General features: G+C 42.2%; 1 protein-coding gene and 1 long non-coding RNA gene across 2 annotated transcripts; both read left to right on the top strand.

Annotated features, from left to right (window-relative positions):
• The first annotated feature begins 2,186 nt into the window (after positions 1 to 2,186).
• Positions 2,187 to 3,850, top strand: LOC147447380 (uncharacterized). The gene is made up of 2 exons (XM_086524308.1): positions 2,187 to 2,947; positions 3,349 to 3,850. The coding sequence occupies exons 1-2, from the start codon at positions 2,463 to 2,465 to the stop codon at positions 3,491 to 3,493; spliced, it is 630 nt and encodes a 209-aa protein (XP_086380434.1). The 5' UTR covers positions 2,187 to 2,462; the 3' UTR covers positions 3,494 to 3,850.
• A 4,732-nt stretch (positions 3,851 to 8,582) lies between these two features.
• LOC147447381 (uncharacterized) lies at positions 8,583 to 9,815 on the top strand. The gene is made up of 3 exons (XR_015189723.1): positions 8,583 to 9,281; positions 9,371 to 9,511; positions 9,602 to 9,815. It is a non-coding gene; the product is annotated as an uncharacterized LOC147447381 (long non-coding RNA).
• Positions 9,816 to 20,851: the final 11,036 nt, after the last annotated feature.

Consider the following 20,851-nt stretch of genomic DNA (forward strand, 5'->3'; position numbering starts at 1 on the left):
GATTTGTGTGGAAGACACAAATCGCAATAGAGTTGCAGGTGTTTTCTCTGTGCGAGCTAGGTTGGCAAGCCCAAGGAGGACCAGATTGACCTACACACATAGAAGAGGATGTATGGGCGTGGGGTTGCTTACCAACGTGCAGAGGAATATGCGCAAAGGCGGGAATGGATGCCCATAGCAAGCACCTACGCGTTTTTTCTTCAATTTAAAAGATGCCTTTTGGAATAGAATCTTGCAAATTAATGGGTTTCAGTAGGTTGTTAGAGATCAAAGGACGATTGATATCGCAACTATGCATGTATTTTTGTCATTGCTCTTAAATCAAAACATGTGTTAATCGAGCCACAAATGAAAACATTTGAAACAATTTAGAATTGTGTAGAGAAACACTATTTGCAAGTGTATTGTTCAATTGGTGGCAATTTGCAATGGACGAAATATGAAGGCTTTGAATGAGACATATGAACCCCCAATAAAATATAGCTCCAAAAGTAAGGAGACTTTTTGTTTGGCTCTAGTATTTTTTTTAATGCTCAAATGTCTTGCTCTTTGGCTACCTACAAACATTAATTAGTTGGCCAGATTCCAAAGAATCTTTGAGAATCTGAACACCCCAAAGGGAAAGTAATCACCATCACAGGCTCGGCCCCCTCCTCCCGAACTTTGCCATTGCCCAGCTATTCTGTCCCTCCTCCCGTCTCTAAAATCTGCGTCCTTTGCACTGTGACTCTGCTATCCCTCGTTACCTGCCAAAACAGAGAAAAGCATTCCCTCGTGAGTCTTTTTCAATCGAACCCCAGCTCACCTCCAGCCAGCCATGTCGCCCTCTTGTGCACAGATCCCCGTCTCTGCAGCTTTGCGAGGAATCCATGCCTCCGCCTCTTCTTCCATGTGCACCTCCTCGTGGTTCAGAAGCTAACTCCCACAGAGAAAAGGCCTGCATCTCTGCCTGCCCTCCGGAGAGAGAGAGAGAGAGAGAGAGAGAGAGAGAGAGAGAGGTGTCTGCCTATCGTTTGTAGCCCAACACATCCTTGGCAAAGAACGCACCCAGTGCAGCTCGAGCTGCCGGAGTACGCGACCGCCCTGGATTGTGAAGCCTGCGCGCGAAATCGAGCCCATGAGTTTTTTGAGGCTCTAGGTCGTCGAAAACCATGAAGAAAGAGAGAGCACTCGCAGACTAGAGTAAAAGAGAGAAAAATATCTCCAGAAGAGACACTTGGAAAGGTTCGAGCCTAGAGAGAGAGAGAGAAAAGACATCTTTCCTTTTTGCCATTTAGGTCTAAAAGGATCTTCTGATATTCTAACGAAACTAATGAATCCAAAATTGGGGAGGCCTACTGGGGTTAGCATGGGATACGAGGAGATTTTTTTTTGAGAGAAATTACAACTCATACACACGAATTAATGAGGTGGAGCATTCCAGAGGTGGAGCATTCCAACTGAATAAGATTGGCGAACCCATCGTATAGACTTAGGGAACAGCCCCTAAGGGTCACATGTCACAGGAGCTATCAAGGGGATTTGAACCCAAGACCTTGGACACACGAGCCTCTTGCTCTATCAACTGAGCTAGCACTCGTTGACATATGAGGAGATTTTGACAAGTGGTTTCTTTTCAGTCAGTTTCACTCAAAATCATTACTTGAAGTGGAAGAATGAATTATCCAGCCTTGAATTTCCCTTTGTTGGCCCCTACTTTTTGTGTCCTTAAGTTGGGGGTATACCCTAGTAATAGTGTGATTTGCACACTGTTTCCCTCTATTGGCCCCTACTTTTTGTGTCCTTAAGTTGGGGGTTTTACCCTAGTAGTAGTGTGATTTGCACACAGGCTTTGTTGTTAATTGGAACGAGCTTGAAACGACATGTTCTTTGGATGGGCAAGGGTAGAAGACTACGATCGCCAACTCTTTCGATTTTGCCAAAGTTGAGACACAACGAGTAGTGTTTGCTTAGGCAAGTGGACAAGGGTTAATAAACCTTGGCCGTGTGAATGTGCCTTAACACACGAAGCATGTGTCAAATACAAAAATGCGATCAGAGGGTAGTTGTTTGTGTAATTGGATATTTTTGAGAGTATAAAATGCAAAACGCGTTCATGGTTTGGACGTATTCCCCTATGGCTGCCGGCGGTAGCGTGGTGATGAAAGAGGAAGGGGACTATAATAAATATAAACAATGGCTTGGGGCCTAGGTGAGAACGAGTCGCAGCCTTGTCACGGGTTGACGGAGCAATGAGCAATGAGCATTCAGGGCAGGGATAAAATGTGGGGAAGGAGCTGACTTTCAATGAGATCGAGCTGATTATACAAATTACATACAGTGCAGGGAGCGCTCTCTCTCTCTCTCTCTCTCTCTCACACACACACACACACAGAGACACACTGATCTTCTCCCCCCTTCTTCTTCTTCTTCTTCTTCTCTCTCTCTCTCTCTCTCTCTCTCTCACTCTCACAATAAGTAACATGCGGCAGCTGCTGGCAGCATGGATGCTCGTAGTAGCGGTAGTGGTGATGGCGGCCGGGCGGGCGGCCGCAGCCCGTTCTCTGCTTTCGTCAGCCGGCGGCGCATTATGGGCGGCCAACCTGGATCTGCTGTCGGGGGTGGAGATTCCGGCCGAGATAGCGGTGCCGGCTGGACACAGCCTGCAGGGGGCCATCAGAGCGGAGGGACATCAGCACTATCAGTTCAACGGCACGGCATGGTTCCTCATCAACGCCACCGCCAAGCTCCACAATAGCCCCAGCGGGACCGATGCAGTGGGACGCCATTTCTTCCTTGAGGAGCCTGACGCCCTGGGCGGACAGCCCACATGGGAAAGCGTTGACGAGCGCTACCTGCCCGCTCTCATCTCCGCCGTCACCGCCAACAGCGTCGTTGCCCACACCGTGGATCCCGATTCCATCACTTGGAACCTCCTCGTTGCTACCTCCCATTATGGCAATGTTGAGTAAGTCTCTCTCTCTCTCTCTCTCACACACACACACACACACACACACACACACACACACACACACACGCATCAAATAGTGGCTATAATTTTTCTATGATAGTGGCTATGTCAGGCTGCGCTACCACTTTGAGTCAACAGTGTCCTCTCAATAATAGTCAGCACAAGTGGTGTTGTATGCACCAAAAACATCTACACTCGGACAAAACATTTGTAATATTGTGTGTTAACATCAATGAAAAAACTTATCATTCTAAGGAGAGTGTGAAGTAGCCACCACTACACATGCTTTGTCAACCAATAACCTTCCTACAAACATGACATTGTGCTCAGAGAATTAGAATTAGCAGGTTTCAAGTTGAAAATCTTCTCTAACCAATGGAATTTGCTTCTTAATGTAGGAAGCCACTTGGTCATGTAACTTACGTGCAACGGATCCTAACTAGGCGCGGCCTACCACCATCTACCACAGAAGGAGTGAGCATCGGTGCCATTCACTCCTCCAAGTATTATGCTGTCTATACTTTCTATGTTCAACGTAGATAATATATGGTGCAGAGAGCCTAGTCTACGACAGGATCCTTTCTTTCATTGAAGTTTGTGAAGTCTAGAAAACCACATTAGAAACATGTGGAATGGTTTATTTTTTGAGACAGTTTAATAATCACTTGAATGGTAACACTGTCAAAGAAGCAATAAGTGACCAAATTGTAAACCCCCAAAAAAGCTGGCAAAGCTTTCAATTGCTTATTGTATGATATTGCTTGAGAGCCTTGTACATTCGGAGACGGCTTGGTGTATTTCATTTCTCTTTTGATTCATGATAGATTTCATAGTCTTCAAATCAACGTCATCATGTTACAAATTGTTGATAAAACTTCTGGTAGAGTCTTTTTCTCTCTTTTCTTGTGGACTCTCGTTGTGAACTTCTTGTGGACTCGTATGTTACCCCCTATAGGCTTCACATAGTGTATCTACTTTTGTTTTCCATTTTAGGGAATCTTCAAGGATTCCATTTGAGGTTGGCTCTCTTAGAACATTGCATTAAAACAGCGAAGCAGCACCTAGCCATCGAGTTCTTGATCTTGCTTTCGTGAAGGAAACTTAAATGAGTTGGGCTAGTTCGTCGTGATGGCATGGCTACCCTTTGAGCGAGTCCTTTTGTATGAACAAATCATGTGTTGCTCTTCCCCACCTCGGATGCCTCCTACCTTCCCTGCCATGCCCCCCCATGGCTTTTGTGTTTGCCTTGCACGTCGTTTGCCTTGACCATCTCCTTTTGCTAGTTGCCATAATCAACAACTTCCTCCCACCTGCCTTCCTTGCTAGCTCTCTAACTTGCGTTAGCTACTAGAGCCCCGCTACCTCGTACAACACGCCTTTTTCTCTTTTTGCTTGGAGTTAATCCCAAGGGTATCTCACCAGATTCTTCCTAGTAAATAAAGTGAAAATCTCATAGGATTGTGGTGTTGATAAACACCAAAAGTGAATAGTATGTACAACACATGGATTTGAATAATAACTACGAATTACATAAAACAAAGGAAGATACAAAAAAGATTTTGTTTACAAAATTGACTAGTATAGTCACAATAGAAGCTTCACATAATTCTACTCCACATTTGATACTATATCTAAACTTTGATCCAAGTGTGGTTGATGTGCACGAGTGAGGCTTTTTTTGGCTTTTAGAGCATGCTTTTTTGGAATCTTTATTCTAGAAAATGGTCCTTCTTTGTTGGGTCTCTATGATCAAACAATTGCATCTACAGTTTCCTACACTTGTGAGTTCTTATAGTTGACAACCCAATAACCCTTCCAACAATTCACTACAACATAACGTGAAGATATCGACGCATCATATATCGACGGAATTAGAGCACGTCGATATATGCGTCTATATACGCGTCACAATAAGCGTCGTTATACGCGTGGAAAGGTTTTATTTGCCATGCTTATATCGACGTAGAAAAGGAAAACCCGTGCGTGCAGGGGCCATTTTCGCCTGCTTAAATCGTGATCGAAACCTGCTGCGCAGGTATTATGTCACTCTCCCTCCCCCAACCCTTCTCTCTCTCTCTACATCGTGTGTGTGTGTGTGTAGGAGAGAGAGAGAGAGAGAGAGAGAGAGAGAGAGAGCGGTGTGTGTGTGTAGGAAAGAGAGAGAGAGAGAGAAATGTGTGTGTAGGTAATCAGAGAGAGAGAGAGAGAGAGAGAGAGAGAGAGAGAGATAATTAATGTATGCGTAGGAAATTAAAATTAAAGAAAGAAAAATTAAAGAGAAATGAAATGAAATGTTATATTAACGTCTTCGAAAGGCCAAAGTGACCTATGAGACAAGAAAGTTACAATGTGGTGGATCTGATACAAAGTCAGAGTAAAAAGATGACAAAATGACAAAATAAAATATTATGGAATCCTAAACTGCTGGGTGTGGACTAAACGGCTAAAACAGCTAGCTGGATAGGTAGATCATAGAAGTCCAGCATCTGTCGTTGGCGGATCTCATCAATCTCCTCCATGGTCAGTAGTTTGACCGAGCGTTATGCATGTCGAGCCAAAGTGACCTGGATCATCTGATGCAGCCTATGATTTCATTTGACCAGTTCAAAATACATTCGAAGCTCAACTCTCACCTTTACACATGAAAGTCCTCTAGGGAGCAACAACAGCGCCGTCGTTGCTCTTAGAGACAAGCTTCCTTCTCAAAAAAGGTTGGGCGGGGGCATATAACAAGCCGTAGGTCAAACGGATAGAAGAAATGCCCAAAATAAAAGCCGTTTTTGAAGTTCAGTTTGGTTTTCCTGCGGAAAAACGCAAACGGATTTCATAAACGGCTTTTACGTTGTAGGTCAAATCCGGTTGCGTTTTTCTATGGAAAAATGCAAACGAACTTCGGAAATGGTTTCTATGCCTACTGAAACGATCCGTAGTCAGTTAGATAGTCTTAAGGCAATGTCAAGAGCGTATATGGCAAGCCGTAGGTCAAACGGACAGAAGAACGTCAAATACACAAGCCATAGGTCAAATCCGGTTGTGTTTTTTTACGAAAACACGCAAACGGTCTTCGGAAACTGATTCTATGCTTACCGAAACCATCCGTAGTTCATTAGGTAGTCTTTAGGCAATGTCAAGAGCATGTATGGCAAGCCGTAGGTCAAACGGATAGAAGAAACGTCAAATACACAAGCCGTAAGTCAAATCCGATTGCGTTTTTCTACGAAAAAACGCGGACGGACTTTGGAAATTGATTCTACGCCTACCGAAACCATCCGTAGTCCATTAAGTAGTCTTAAGGCAATGTCAAGACCGTGTATGGCAAGCCGTAGGTTAAACGGACAGAAGAAACGTCAAATACACAAGCCGTAGGTTAAATCCAGTTGCGTTTTTCTACCAAAAAACGCAAATCGGACTTCGAAAATGGCTTCTATGCCTACTGAAACCATCCGTAGACAATTAGGTAGTCTTTAGGTAATTTCAAGAGCACGTATGGCAAGCCGTAGGTCAAACGGATAGAAGAAATGCCAAATACACAAGCCGTAGGTCAAATCCGGTTGCGTTTTTCTACGAAAAAACGCAAACGGACTTCGGAAATGGCTTCTATGCCTATCGAAACCATCCGTAGTTCATTAAATAGTCTTAAAGCAATGTCAAAAGCGCGTATGGCAAGCCGTAGGTCAAACGGATAGAAGAAACGTCAAATACACAAGCCGCAGGTCAAATCCGGTTGCGTTTTTCTACGGAAAAACGCAAACGGACTTTGGAAATGGCTTCTATGCCTACCGAAACCATCCGTAGTTCATTTAGTAGTCTTAAAGAAATATCAAGAGCGTGTATGGCAAGCCATAGGTCAATGGGTTTGAATTAACGCTAAATACACAATTCGTAGGTCAAATCCGGTTGTGTTTTTCTACGAAAAAACGCAAATGGATTTCGGAAATGACTTCTATGCCTACTGAAATCATCCGTAGTCTATTCGGTAGTCTTAAAGCAATGTCAAGAGTGCGTATGGCAAGCTGTAGGTCAAATGGATAGAAGAAACGCCAAATACACAAGTCGTAGGTCAAATTCGGTTGCGTTTTTCTATGAAAAAATGCAAACGGACTTCGGAAATGGCTTCTATGCCTACTGAAACCATTCGTAGATGATTAGGTAGTCTTTAGGCAATGTCAAGAGCGTGTATGGAAAGCCGTAGGTCAAACGAACAGAAGAAACGTCAAATACACAAGCCGTAGGTCAAATCCGATTGCGTTTTTCTACGGAAAAACACAAACGAACTTCGGAAATGGCTTCTATGCCTATCGAAACCATCCGTAGTTCATTAAGTAGTCTTAAAGTAATTTCAAGAGCGTGTATGGCAAGCCGTAGGTCAATGGGTTTGAATTAACGCCAAATACACAAGCCGTAGGTCAAATCCGGTTGCGTTTTTCTACGAAAAAACGCAAATGGATTTCGGAAATGACTTCTATGTCTATTGAAACCATCCGTAGTCCATTAGGTAGTTTTAAATCAATGTCAAGAGCGCGTATGGAAAGCCGTAGGTCAAACGGATAGAAGAAACGGATAGAAGAGGAAGAGCTGGCTATTGGATGTGACTGGAAGTATCATACATACATGGCACTGTGGTCGCATGGAAAGCATTTCAGAACACAACAAATTGACAGCAGAAGAAACATGTTTGACAGCGGGGTAATGGTTAGTTTCATGCAAAAGAGCAGGGCTAGTGTCAGAGACACGAATGAGAGCACTAGAAACCTAGATTATTGTGGTCTGGTGTCAGATATCCTGAAAGTAAGCTTCAGGCGGTTTGAGATGTTTTTGTTGGATGTGAAGTGGTTCAAGGTGATTACTTCTGGTTGCAATGCAACGGTACGCAGAGATGAAAACAAATTTGTGCAAATAGATTCTACAAAGGTTTGGATAGATGTGAGCGACACATTTGCTCTCCCCGAACATTGCGAGCAAGTGGTCTTTGTACCGGACCCTCGAGAGCGACAATGGTGGTTTGTGGTTCAGGTTGCTCCAAGAAATAAACAAGTATTTGAAGGGCAAGATCTCCTGGAGGAAAGTCAGTCAAACGACGTCCATACTACTGTGACATTAGATGAGATGGACGAAGGTATGGCAGAGAAAGCTGACAGATATACGAGGGATGACGCAGACGAGCTAGAATTGACACTTGTAGATGAAGATGCAATGGATGAAGACAATCTGCCAGAACGAGTTGGGATAGAGTTATGTTTGCAATTAGAGATAGACAATGAAACGGTGCAAGATCTTATCGATGATGCCTCACTCGTCGAGGCCTAGGCCTGTAAGTGTTTGTGTGAAGACGTTGATTTAAAATTAAGCTTGAAGTTAATTTAAACAACTGTGTTCTGATGCTTTATTTTACTTTCTTTGTGCAGGACTTTAGTATGGTAGACCAGTTTCCAGATCTCGCTTCTATGAGTGGAGATGCATTCATAGGCTTCGTTACATGGATGACGCTTGCTCAGATGGCAGAGGCTTCTCAGTACTGGGTAGCCAGAGGCACGGGTACTACGCCTCCGGGATTCACACCTTAGGGTCCGACGTCTAGGGGGGGGGGGGGGGGGGGGGGGGGGGGACGCCTATGGGTACGATGCCTGCTTCTCCCATCACAGCCACTTCTACACCTAGGGGTGGGACAGAGGTGGGTACGTCCTCATCTCCGCAGCAGAGGCGCACTCGACGATCTCGACGATCGTCAGGTGGAGGTGGTGGTTACTGTGGAGGAGGGTCCACAGATGCTTCGACCCCTCTTCGCTCACGACCCCCGTCCTACCTAGGCACACCTCTTGACACACCTCTTGGCACACTTCGGACACCTTGGGGGACACACGATCCTAGTGTCTCCAAGCTCTATACTGTACGGCCAGATGGTTCTATTGACATGGATAGAGTCGAAACTGAGATGCGACAGCGGATTCGCTAGCTCGTGGAGCTACAATTTTTGATCAGCATTCTGACGTCTTGGGATCAGCAGGAAAAGGACAAAGTCACTTACATAGTGGAGACCATCCTGAGAGAGTATCAGCCTGCTCCGGGTTCTGACGTTGTTCTGAGGAGGTGGATCAAGGGTGTTGCACGGGACACCGTGAAACATCGACGAGATGCAGCTCGAAAGGCTTTCAGGACCGGCTCGTCGAAGCCTTCGGGCATCCCACATGAGACATGGCTGCAGATCAGGGAGGATGAGCGGACAGCGACCACGCGGTTCAGACAGCAGCATGAGGCCGTACAGATACGACAGATGACCAGGGGGACATCTCATCTTGGCAGCGGAGGCGTCGACACCTTTCGCTATGAGTTTGTGAGTTTCTAATCCAATCTTAACTATGACGTTTTTTAAAACGCGATGAATCATGTATTCTTCTTACTCTGATTTTTGTATAAACGCAGAATCTTACGATGCATCGAGCCCCGACACGTCAGGAGGAGTCAGATGGATATCGCAGAGGTATCTATGAAGTATTGAATGATCTTGATGCTTCAGGAGAGTCCGTAGACTGGACGGCCTTACAGTCTCGCTGATCGCTTGAGGTGAGACGTTAATATGTGTGAGTTGATTTAATTAAGTAAGTATATGTGAAGTAATATCAATACTAATTTTGTGAGTTGTCCTATGTGCAGATTGTGACGCCTAGTCATCACTGGACCGGATTTCATATATATGCTTTGTGAGACACAGACACCCTTCTGTGTATCCTTTTATATAGACATATATATATGGTTATGATTATTGTTTAGACATTTATTGTTTTCCTGACCCTCATGGTTATTGTCATTGTCATTGTATAGACATGGTTATTTCTCATATTCTTGTATGGACATAGTTATGGTTCAGGTTTTGTTTATGGTTATGTTTAACTTTCTGGTTATGCTTATGGTTATTGTTAATTTTGTTTCTGGTTATGATCAAAGTGGTTATATTGGTCGGCTATGGTTTTAAGTTATGGTTATGGTTTGTTATGGTCATTGGCCTTAAATGTCATGTGAGATCCTACATGGATAGCATGTAGGAGGCGTATACATGATTTTTTTTTTGAAAAGTTTATGTAAAAACGAAGGGAACTCTGCCGAAATTTCTGCGAGAGTACGGTTGATTTTGGTCCTGCTCGCTGTCTTGGGCAGAGGGCAGGAAGTCTGGCTGTGGTGGTTGTGTCCATCTTTTCACTGGGCACAGGCCAGGCTACCTGCCCTCTGTCCAAGATTTTTTTTTTTTGTTATGGTCGTCGATATCTGCGTTGCTATATGCGTCCATATCTGCGTTGCAAATAAAGACTTTCCACACAGATATCGACACAAATAGCGACAGGTTCACAGGGACGTCTATATCGACGCAGATATCGATGCAGTGCGTTGATATATGCGTCGATGATAGCTTTTTTTGTTGTAGTGATTACTGTAAGCTTGAGTATCTGTCATCCCACTTTTTCTCGCGCAAGGTGCCCAATATTGAATCAAGATTTTCCTGTAGTTTGGTGATGTAGGCTCATTATCACTGTCAGATAAATCCATTGCAAGCCACACTGGATAGATTTCTGTGTCACTCGGAACAAGCATAAGAAAGTCACCTTGGTGCACATCAGACATAGGGTCAAACTCTTCCCTTGGCCTATCTCGTTGAGGCCCACAAAAATGATCGTTCAACTCTTCAAGGCTTAGGAATCTTTCTGCTCCTTGTTGAAAATTCATTGTAGTGCTTTGTAGGTGAGAATATTCTTGAGTTTTTGGCCAAAACATTTCATACAAGACTCCCTCTGATATGATTGCTTTTCCAATCTCTTCAATTACCTTACTCCAATAATCTATCACGGGTCTATAATATCGCGGAATACTGGAACCACTCTCTAAATTTCCCCAAAATTTTATATAGTTCTTTAGCCGCAAAATGACTTCTTCGTGGATCTTGACATACTCCACCATTGGTACTAGAGGTGGATCTCCATGTGGTAACATTGGCTTGCCTTCTGTGTCTGTTTTCCAAAGGCGAATACTTCCACTCCAACTTGATACACCTGCATGTGCCTTCTATTGCATCATTGGTGACTCATCCTACATAAAGAACCTGAACTGAAGCGGTTTGGAATGTCCAACAAGTATGTCTTGTCCATCACAAAGATAGCCATCACAATATTGCTTGAAATTGGGGATCCTTGTGAGAAAAAATGAAGCTGGAGATGAAGATGAACTATTTCGTAACGTATCCATCAAATGTGGCAAAGTATAGGTTTGTGTAAATCTCAACTTCTCTGAAAACCTACTAAACATGGCATCTATGTCCTCATGTGTATGCCCAACCATTAAAAATCCTAGCTGGATGGTTTTGAAAACACCCCTTGCAACAAGCATTGACAAATAGGCAAATAAGTATCAATTTTTGTTTTCCCCTGCACAATTATCCAATTGTAGCAACAAGTTCTCTGGCAACCTACGAAATGTTGACCCAAATTCCTCTTCTGCAATGGGCTCTTTTCCATCACTCAAGTTATGGTAGTCCAAAGCATCCCTTGAGTTCAAAGCATGTAGTAGTGAAATATTGCTCCTTGGAAGTCCATTTGTTACTAGATCACCAGAGGATGCTTATCTATCCTCTTTAGGTTATGTAAACAATTAGCAATTGAGCCAATTTTAAGATTTGGATAAGCTGGCCACAAACCATTCAAGACAAAGTGTCCGTAATGACCTTCTCCATGTCCATGAGTGATCATGCCAATCAATGCCACCTGCAGATTATATCTTGAATCCACACCCTTAGGAACAATGCGTAATCTAGGAATGGCAGTCTTCTTTTGATCCATCTTATCATGGATTATGCATACATATTTTTGTGGTTGAGTTTCTGAATACGTGCGCCAAAGAGAAGGTTTAGCTTCTAACCTTGCCTTGATTGAGCTACAAATATTGCACTTAGAGAACTCACTCGTCTTTGTTAAAGTGACATGTGAATACTCTTTGTTCCAAATTCTACCAAAAGAAGATTGGGATAGCTTCTTCTCATAGCCCATTTGGTCGAGTGTTGTGTTGATTTCACATAAAATATCCACTTGTTTATATGTTGATGGAATTACCAATTGAGTCTCTCTTGAGCCATCTACCAGTGTTCTACTTCTATGTGGCATCTTCTCATAGTTGTTTTCCACAAACTCATTTAGTAGTGCTCTTGCTAAACTAGTATGTTGAAGTCCCCTTCTCATTGTACATGTGTTCCCATGTACATATTGGCGCACACTATTTTCAAAGTTCTCCTTGTATCGATAAAATGATGTCTTTGGTATTCCAGGCAGCTCATACCATGCTCTACAACAAACAATAGAGCCATTCAGCCTGAATTGGTATCGTGACTTCTCATCTTTCTGATAACATATAGAAAGAACATCATAAACATAATTAGTGCGTGCTTTTTGAGACTCCCCAAAATTGTTGTCATAACCTTGTCACCATATCACGATCTGCAAACTGGCAACATTTTTGTGCACAACATTCAATGCATGATACCCTTTGAATTGATTTGTTTGAAAGGTAAAAAGTGGAAGCTGGTGCTGCTTTTGATTTTTGAGTCCTGTTCATGAAAGTGTATCGTCTCTTCCTTGACAACTGGACAACATTACTCCCATCAAGTTTTTTTCCAACATTGTCATCGTTGGATACATCCTCATATGTAGCATGCATGCCATCAACAGGAACAAAGCGTTGTAATGGGCTCCCATTCAACAATGTTGTCTGCTTGATGGGCCACTTTAGTAAAGTGATGCTACCCACTTCAACCACATCATCAATGCTTGCATTTGCTCTTTCAATACCCACACCCACACAATCATGACCAAGTTCGTGAAAGTTGACATAATCATGTGGAAATACATATAAGATGGTCCCTTCATTCATGGTTTGCATCATTGTGTCATCTTTTAAAAGGATCCTCTGATTTCTCCAAGACTCTCGAATCACTGCTTCAAATTCTGGGCTTGTCATAGGTATTGCATCTGTAACTAGAGGATCAGAATGATCATGTTCTTCATCACCATTGTAGCTTTCCTGTGGATCAATTAAGTTCCCATTTAATATAAAAGATCGCAAAAGAAGCTTTGACCATCGAACAACACTCCATAATGAGCCTTGGAGAGACGAAGTATCCATTGTAGGAAAAGGTAGGACCACATGCTTCAAGCATTCCTCCACTAGTATGGAGACATTTCCTTGCCCTATCTTTGTACCACCACAAGTGGAATCTGGATCTGTACACACACAACCAATACCAACAATTTCATTGTCAAGTATCATATGTACTTTCTCCCCAGATTTGAAGTCCATCCTGTAAGTGAAAAAGATTACATTGTTAAATCCATAGTTATAGAAAAATACTCTTCAAACAAAAAATCATGCTACAACATGAAAAAGGTTTGCATAGGTTAGACAAGTGGTGAACCTTGAGACCAAATCCTCCTTGCTATATTAATGGAAGCAAGGGTTGGAAATTATGGTGGATCTTGAAACCAAAGCATCCTTGCTATATTAGAGCATAAGTTGGACAAGTGGTGATACTTGCGTGATCTGTTAAAGTCGATTCTTGTAGCGAGTTCTGGATGTATGCTGAGCTGATTTTTCTCTAATCCATTTGTAGATATAATTGTAACTTCTGTTTCTCAACAAAAGTAGTGTTGTTTAGTGATACACCTAATGGACATAAATGGCTGAAACTAGGACATGTAGACCAAAAATACGTGTATTTCTTTGGATGAATATATACACTTTTTGGTGACCCTTACCACAAGTGGTGGACCTTGAGACCAGTGGACTATAAGGACCTCCAAACAATACCTTGTACACTCAATCCTTCTTGGTATCTAGGTTGGACAAGTGGTGGACCTTATTCAAATTCTCTAACCACTCTCTCTAACATGGTGACATAATTTAGGTGTGATAAATTCATATCTATGCAAAATAATATCAGTTTAAGCTTGTTAATTTGAATTTTTTTGAATTTATGTACAATTTAATGATTTGAGGTTTGCATATTTGAATTTAGGTGGGATAATGACATCTTTTTGTGGTAAACTTGAATTTAAAATCAATTTCACGTAGAATATTTTAAATTTAAGCGGTAAAATTTAAATTTTATAAAACAGTTTGAATTTTAAAATTGGGCGGGATATTTTAAAATTTAGGCGGGAAGGTTTTGAATTTATAGCACGATCTCCCTTACATAAGAGAGTATAGGTTGGACAAGTGGTGGACCTTAAAGCCAGAGCATCCATGCTACTGGACATGATAGGTAGGGAATCTAGTTGAATATTGTATGTATAATATATATGTAATAGATCTAGCTTGGACAAGTGGTGGACCTTAGAACAAAACCACATGTAAAACATATCATGTACATTCCAAGTGGTGAGAAACAATATCATTTAGGATATAGTCTTATAGGTTGGACAAGTGGTGGACCTTAATACCCAAACCTTCTTACTATAATGACATAGAGTGGAAAAGTGGTGAATCTTGAGACCAAAGCACTCATGCTACTAAGGATAATAGGTTGGACAAGTGGTGGACCTTGAATTTAAACCCCCCATGTACAAAATATCATGGGCTTAAGGTATTTCAATGGAGCCTAGAATCTTGGAGCCATGGTGCAGCTTGCTTCTCTTCATGTTTCAATGGAGCCTATCTTGAACAAATGGTGGAGCATCCTTCTCTCCAAGTTTCAATGGAGCCTAGGTTGGACAAGTGGTGGACCTTTGCTTCTCTCTATGTTTCGATAGAGTTAGCTTGCACAAATGGTGGACCTTGGAATCAAACCCCCATGTAAAAACTATCATGGTAACTCCAAGTGGTGAGAAAAAATAACGTTTGAGATATAATCTTATATGTTGGACAAGTGGTGGACCTTAACACCAAGATCTTCTTAATATAATGACATAGAGTGGAAAAGTGGTGAATCTTGAGACCAAACCACTCATGCTACTAGAGATAATAGGTTGGACAAGTGGTGGACCTTGAATATAAACCCCCCATGCACGAAATATCGTGGGCTTAAGGTATTTCAATCGAGCTTAGCATCTTGGAGACATGGTGCAGGTTGCTTCTCTTCATGTTTCAATGGAGCCTAACATTGACAAATGGTGGAGCATCCTTCTCTCCATGTTTCAATGGACCCTAGCTTGGACAAGTGGTGGACCTTTGCTTCGCGCTATATGTCAATAGAGTTAGCTTGGACATGTGGTGGACTTTGGAAGCAAACCCCCATGTAAAACCTATCATGGTCACTCCAAGTGGCGAGAGAACACTCTTTAAGATATAGGCTTATAGATTGGACAAGCGGTGGACCTTAACACCCGGATCTTCTTTATATAATGACATAGAGTGGAAAAGTGGTGAATCTTGAAACCAAACCACTCATGCTACTAGCGATAATAGGTTGGACAAGTTGTTGACCTTGAATGTAAACCCCCCCTGTACAAAATATTGTGGGTTTAAGGTATTTCAATGGAGCCTATCATCTTGGATACATGGTGCAGCTTGCTTCTCTTCATGTTTCAATGGGGCCTATCTTGGATAAATGCTGGAGCATCCTTCTCTCCATGTTTCAATGGAGTCTAGCTTGGACAAGTGGTTGATCTTTGCTTCTCTCTATGTTTCAATAGAGTTAGCTTGAACAAGTGGTGGACCTTGGAACCAAACACCCATGTAAAACCCATCATGGTCATTCCAAGTGGTGAGAAAGAATACCCTTCAAGATATAGCCTTATAGGTTGGACAAGTGGTGGACCTTAACACCCAGATCTTGTGAATATAATGACATAGAGTGAAAAAGTGGTGAATGTTCATACCAAACCGCTCATGCTACTAGCGATAATAGGTTGGACAAGTGGTGGACCTTGAATGTAAACCCCCCATGTACGAAATATCGTGGGTTTAAGGTATTTCAATGGAGCCTATCATCTTGAATACATGGTGCAGCCTGCTTCTCTTCATGTTTCAATGAAGCCTATCTTTGAGAAATGGTGGAGCATCCTTGTCTCTATGTTTCAATGGAGCCTAGCTTGGATAGTGGTGGACCTTGGAACCTGACTCCCATGTAAAACACATCATTATCACTCCAAGTGGCGAGAAAGAATAACGTTTAAGATATAGCATTATAGGTTGGACAAGTGGTGGACCTTAACAGCCAGATCTTCTTAATATAATGACATAGAGTGGAAAAGTGATGAATCTTTAGACCAAACCACTCATGCTACTAGCGATAATAGGTTGGACAAGTGGTGGACCTTGAATGTAAACCCCCCATGTACGAAATATCGTGGGTTTAAGGTATTTCAATGGAGCCTATCATCTTGGATACATGATGCAGATTACTTCTCTTCATGTTTCAATGGAGCCTATCTTGGACAAATGGTGGAGCATTCTTCCCTCCATGTTTCAATGGACCCTAGCTTGGACAAGTGGTGGACCTTTGCTTCTCGCTATGTTTCAATAGAGTTAGCGTGGAGAAGTGGTGGACCTTGCAACCAAACCGCCATGTATAACCTATCATGGTCACTCTAAGTGGTGAGAAAGAATACCCTTTAAGATATAGTTTTATAGGTTCGAGAAGTGGTGGACCTTAACACCCAGATCTTTTGAATATAATGACATAGAGTGGAATAGTGGTTAATATTGAGACCAAACCACTCATGCTACTAGGGATAATAGGTTGGACAAGTGATCGACCTTGAATGTACAATATATAGTGGGTTTAAGGTATTTCAATGGAGTCTATCATCTTGGACACATGGTGCAGCTTGCTTCTCTTCATGTTTCAATGGAGTCTATCTTGGAAAAATGGTGGAGCATCCTTCTCTGCATGTTTCAATGGACCCTAGCTTGGACAAGTGGTGGACCTTGGAACCAAACCCCCATGTATAACCTATCATGGTCACTCTAAGTGGTGAGAAAGAATACCCTTTAAGATATAGCTTTATAGGTTGGACAAGTGGTGGACCTTAACACCAAGATTTTCTTAATATAATGACATAGAGTGCAAAAGTGGGGAATCTTGAGACCAAACCACTCATGCTACTAGCGATAATAGGTTGGACAAGTGATGGACATTGAATGTAAAACCCTCATGTACGAAATATCGTGGGTTTAAGGTATTTCAATGGAGCCTATCATCTTGGATACATGGTGCAGCTTGCTTCTCTTCATGTTTGAATGGAGCCTATCTTGGACAAATGGTGGATATTTTAATGGACCCTGGCTTGGGCAAGTGGTGGACCTTTGCTTCTCGCTATGTGTCAATAGAGTTAGCTTGGACAAGTGGTGGACCTTGGAACCAAACCCCCATATATAACCTATCATGGTAACTCCAAGTGGCGAGAAAGAATACCCTTTTAGATATAGCCTTATAGGTTGGATAAGTGGTGGACCTTAACAACCAGATCTTCTTAATATAATGACATAGAGTGGAAAAGTGGCGAATCTTGACCGCAAACCACTAATGATACTAGTGATAATAGGTTGGACAAGTGGTGGACCTTGAATGTAAACCCCCCATGTAAGAAATATCGTGGCTTTAAGGTATATCAATGGAGCCTATCATCTTGGATACATGGTGCAACTTGCTTCTCTTCATGTTTCAAGGGAGCCTATCTTGGACAAATGGTGGAGGATTCTTCTCTCCATGTTTCAATGGAGCCTAAGTTGGACAAGTGGTGGACCTTTGCTTCTCTCTATGTTTCAATAGAGTTAGCTTGGACAAGTGATGGATCTTAAATCCAAACCCCCATGTAAAACCCATCATGGTCATTCCAATTGGTGAGTAAGAATACACTTTAAGATATCGCCTTATGGGTTGGACAAGTGGTTGACCTTAACACCCAGATCTTCTGAATATAATGATAGAGTGGAAAAGTGGTGAATCTTGAGACCAAACCACTCATGCTACTAGTGATAATAGGTTGGACAAGTGGTGGACCTTGAATGTAAACCCCCATCTACGAAATATCGTGGGTGTAAGGTATTTCAATGGAGCCTATCATCTTAGATACATGGTGCAGCTTGCCTCTCTTCATGTTTCAATGGATCCTATCTTGGACAAATGGTGGAGCATCCTTGCCTCTATGTTTCAATGGATAGCTTGGACAAGTGGTGGACCTTGGACCAAACCCCCATGTAAAACCTATCATGGTCATTCCATGTGGTGAGAAAGAATACCCTTTAAGATATAGCTTTATAGGTTGGACAAGTGGTGGACCTTAACAACCATATCTTTTTAATATAATAACATAGAGTGAAAAAGTGATGAATCTTGAGACCAAACCACTCATGCTACTAGGGATAATAGGTTGGACAAGTGTCAGAACTTTAATGTAAACCCCTATGTATGAAATATCGTGGGTTTAAGGTGTTTCAATGGAGCCTATCATCATGGATACATGGTGCAACTTGCTTCTCTTCATGTTTCAATGGAGCCTATCTTGGACAAATGGTGGAGCATCCTTCTCTCCATGTTTCAAGGGATCCTAGCTTGGAAAAGTGGTGGACCTTTGCTTCTTCCTATGTTTCAATAGAGTTAGCTTGGACAAATGGTGGACCTTGGAACCAAATCGCTATGTATAACCTATCATGGTCACTCTAATTGGTGAGAAAGAATACCCTTTAACATATAGCCTTATAGGTTGGACAAGTGGTGGACCTTAACACCTAGATCTTCTTAATATAATGACATAGAGTGTAAAGGTGGGGAATCTTGCGACCAAACCACTCATGCTACTAGCGATAATAGGTTGGACATGTGATGGACCTTGAATGTAAACCGCCCATGTACGAAATATCGTGGGTTTAAGGTATTTCAATGGAGCCTATCATCTTGGATACATGGTGCAGCTTGCTTCTCTTCATGTTTCAATGGAGCCTATCTTGGACAAATGGTGGAGCATCCTTCTCTCCATGTTTCAATGGACCCTAGCTTGGACACGTGTTGGACCTTTGAAGCAAACCCCCATGTAAAACCCATCATGGTCACTCCATGTGGCGAGAAAGAATAACGCTTAAGATATAGCCTTATAGGTTGGACAAGTGGTGGATCTTAACACCCAGATCTTCTTAATATAATGACATAGAGTGGAAAAGTGGTGAATCTTGAGACCAAACCACTCCTGCTACTAGCGGTAATAGGTTGGAGAAGTGGTGGACCCTGAATGTAAACCCCCCATGTACAAAATATCGTGGAGTTAAGGTATTTCAATGGAGCCTATCATCTTGGATACATGGTGCATCTTGTTTCTCTTCATGTTTCAATAGAGCCTATCTTGGACAAATGGTGGAGCATCCTTCTCTCCATGTTTCAATGGAGCGTATCTTGGACAAGTGGTGGATCTTTGCTTCTCTCTATGTTTCAATAGAGTTATCTTGGACAAGTGGTGGACCTTGGAACCAAACCCCCATGTAAAACCTATTATGGTCATTCCAAGTGGGGAGAAAGAATACCCTTTAAGATATAGTCGTATAGGTTCGAGAAGTGGTGGACCTTAACACCTAGATCTTCTGAATATAATGACATAGGGTGGCGAAGTGGTGAATCTTGAGACCAAATCACTCATGCTACTAGCGATAATAGGTTAGACAAGTGGTGGACCCTGAATGTAAACCCCCCATGAATGAAATATTGTGGATTTAAGGTATTTCAATGGAGCCTATCATCTTGGATACATGGTGCAACTTGTTTCTCTTCATGTTTCAATAGAGCCTATCTTGGACAAATGGTGGAACTTTGCTTCTCTCTATGTTCAATAGAGTTAGCTTGGACAAGTGGTGGACCTTGGACCAAACCCCCATGTATAAACTTTCATGTTCACTCCAAGTGGCGAGAAAGAATACCCTTTAAGATCTAACCTTATAGGTTCGACAAGTTGTGGACCTTAACACCCAGATCTTCTTAATATAATGACATAGAGTGGAAAAGTGGTGAATGTTGAGACCAAACCACTCATGCTACTAGGGATAATAGCTTGGGCAAGTGGTTGACCTTGAAATTAAACCCCCCATGTACGAAATATCGTGCGATTAAGGTATTTCAATGAAGCCTAGCATCTTGGAGACATGGTGCAGCTTTCTTCTCTTCATGTTTCAATGGAGCCTATCTTGGATAAATGGTGGAGCATCCTTCTCTCCATGTTTCAATGAACCTTAGTTTGGACAAGTGGTGGACCTCTGCTTCTCTCTATGTTTCAATAGAGTTAGGTTAGACAAGTTAGGTTAGACAAGTGGTGGACCTTAGAACCAAACCCTCATGTAAAACCTATCATGGTGATTGCAAGTGGTCAGAAAAAATACCCTTTAAGATATAGCCTTATAGGTTGGACAAGTGGTGGAGCTTAAGACCGAGATCTTATTAATATAATGACATAGAGTGGAAAAGTGGTGAATCTCAAGACCAAACCACTCATGTTACTAAGGATAATAGGTTGGATAAGTGGTGGACCTTGAATTTAAACCCCCCATGTACGAAATATCGTGGGCTAAACGTATTTCAATGGAGCCTAGCATCTTGGAGACATGGTGCAGGTTGCTTCTGTTCATGTTTCAATGGAGCCTATCTTGGACAAATGGTGGAGCATCCTTGTCTCCATGTTTCGATGGAGCGTAGCTTCGACAAGTGGTAGACCTTTGCTTCTCTCTATGTTTCAATAGAGTTAGCTTGGACAAGTGGTGGACCTTGGAACCAAACCCCCATGTAAAAGCCAACATGGTCACTCCAAGTGGCGAGAAAGAATAATGTTTAAGATATAGCCTTATACGTTGGACATGTGGTGGACCTTAACACCCAGATCTTCTTAATATAATGAAATAGAGTGGAAAAGTGGTGAATCTTGAGACCAAACCACTCATTCTACTAGGGAT

The sequence above is a fragment of the Adiantum capillus-veneris genome, chromosome 11 (genome assembly GCF_014529385.1).
Source record: "Adiantum capillus-veneris isolate H3 chromosome 11, ASM1452938v2, whole genome shotgun sequence".
Classification (NCBI taxonomy): Eukaryota; Viridiplantae; Streptophyta; class Polypodiopsida; order Polypodiales; family Pteridaceae; genus Adiantum; species Adiantum capillus-veneris.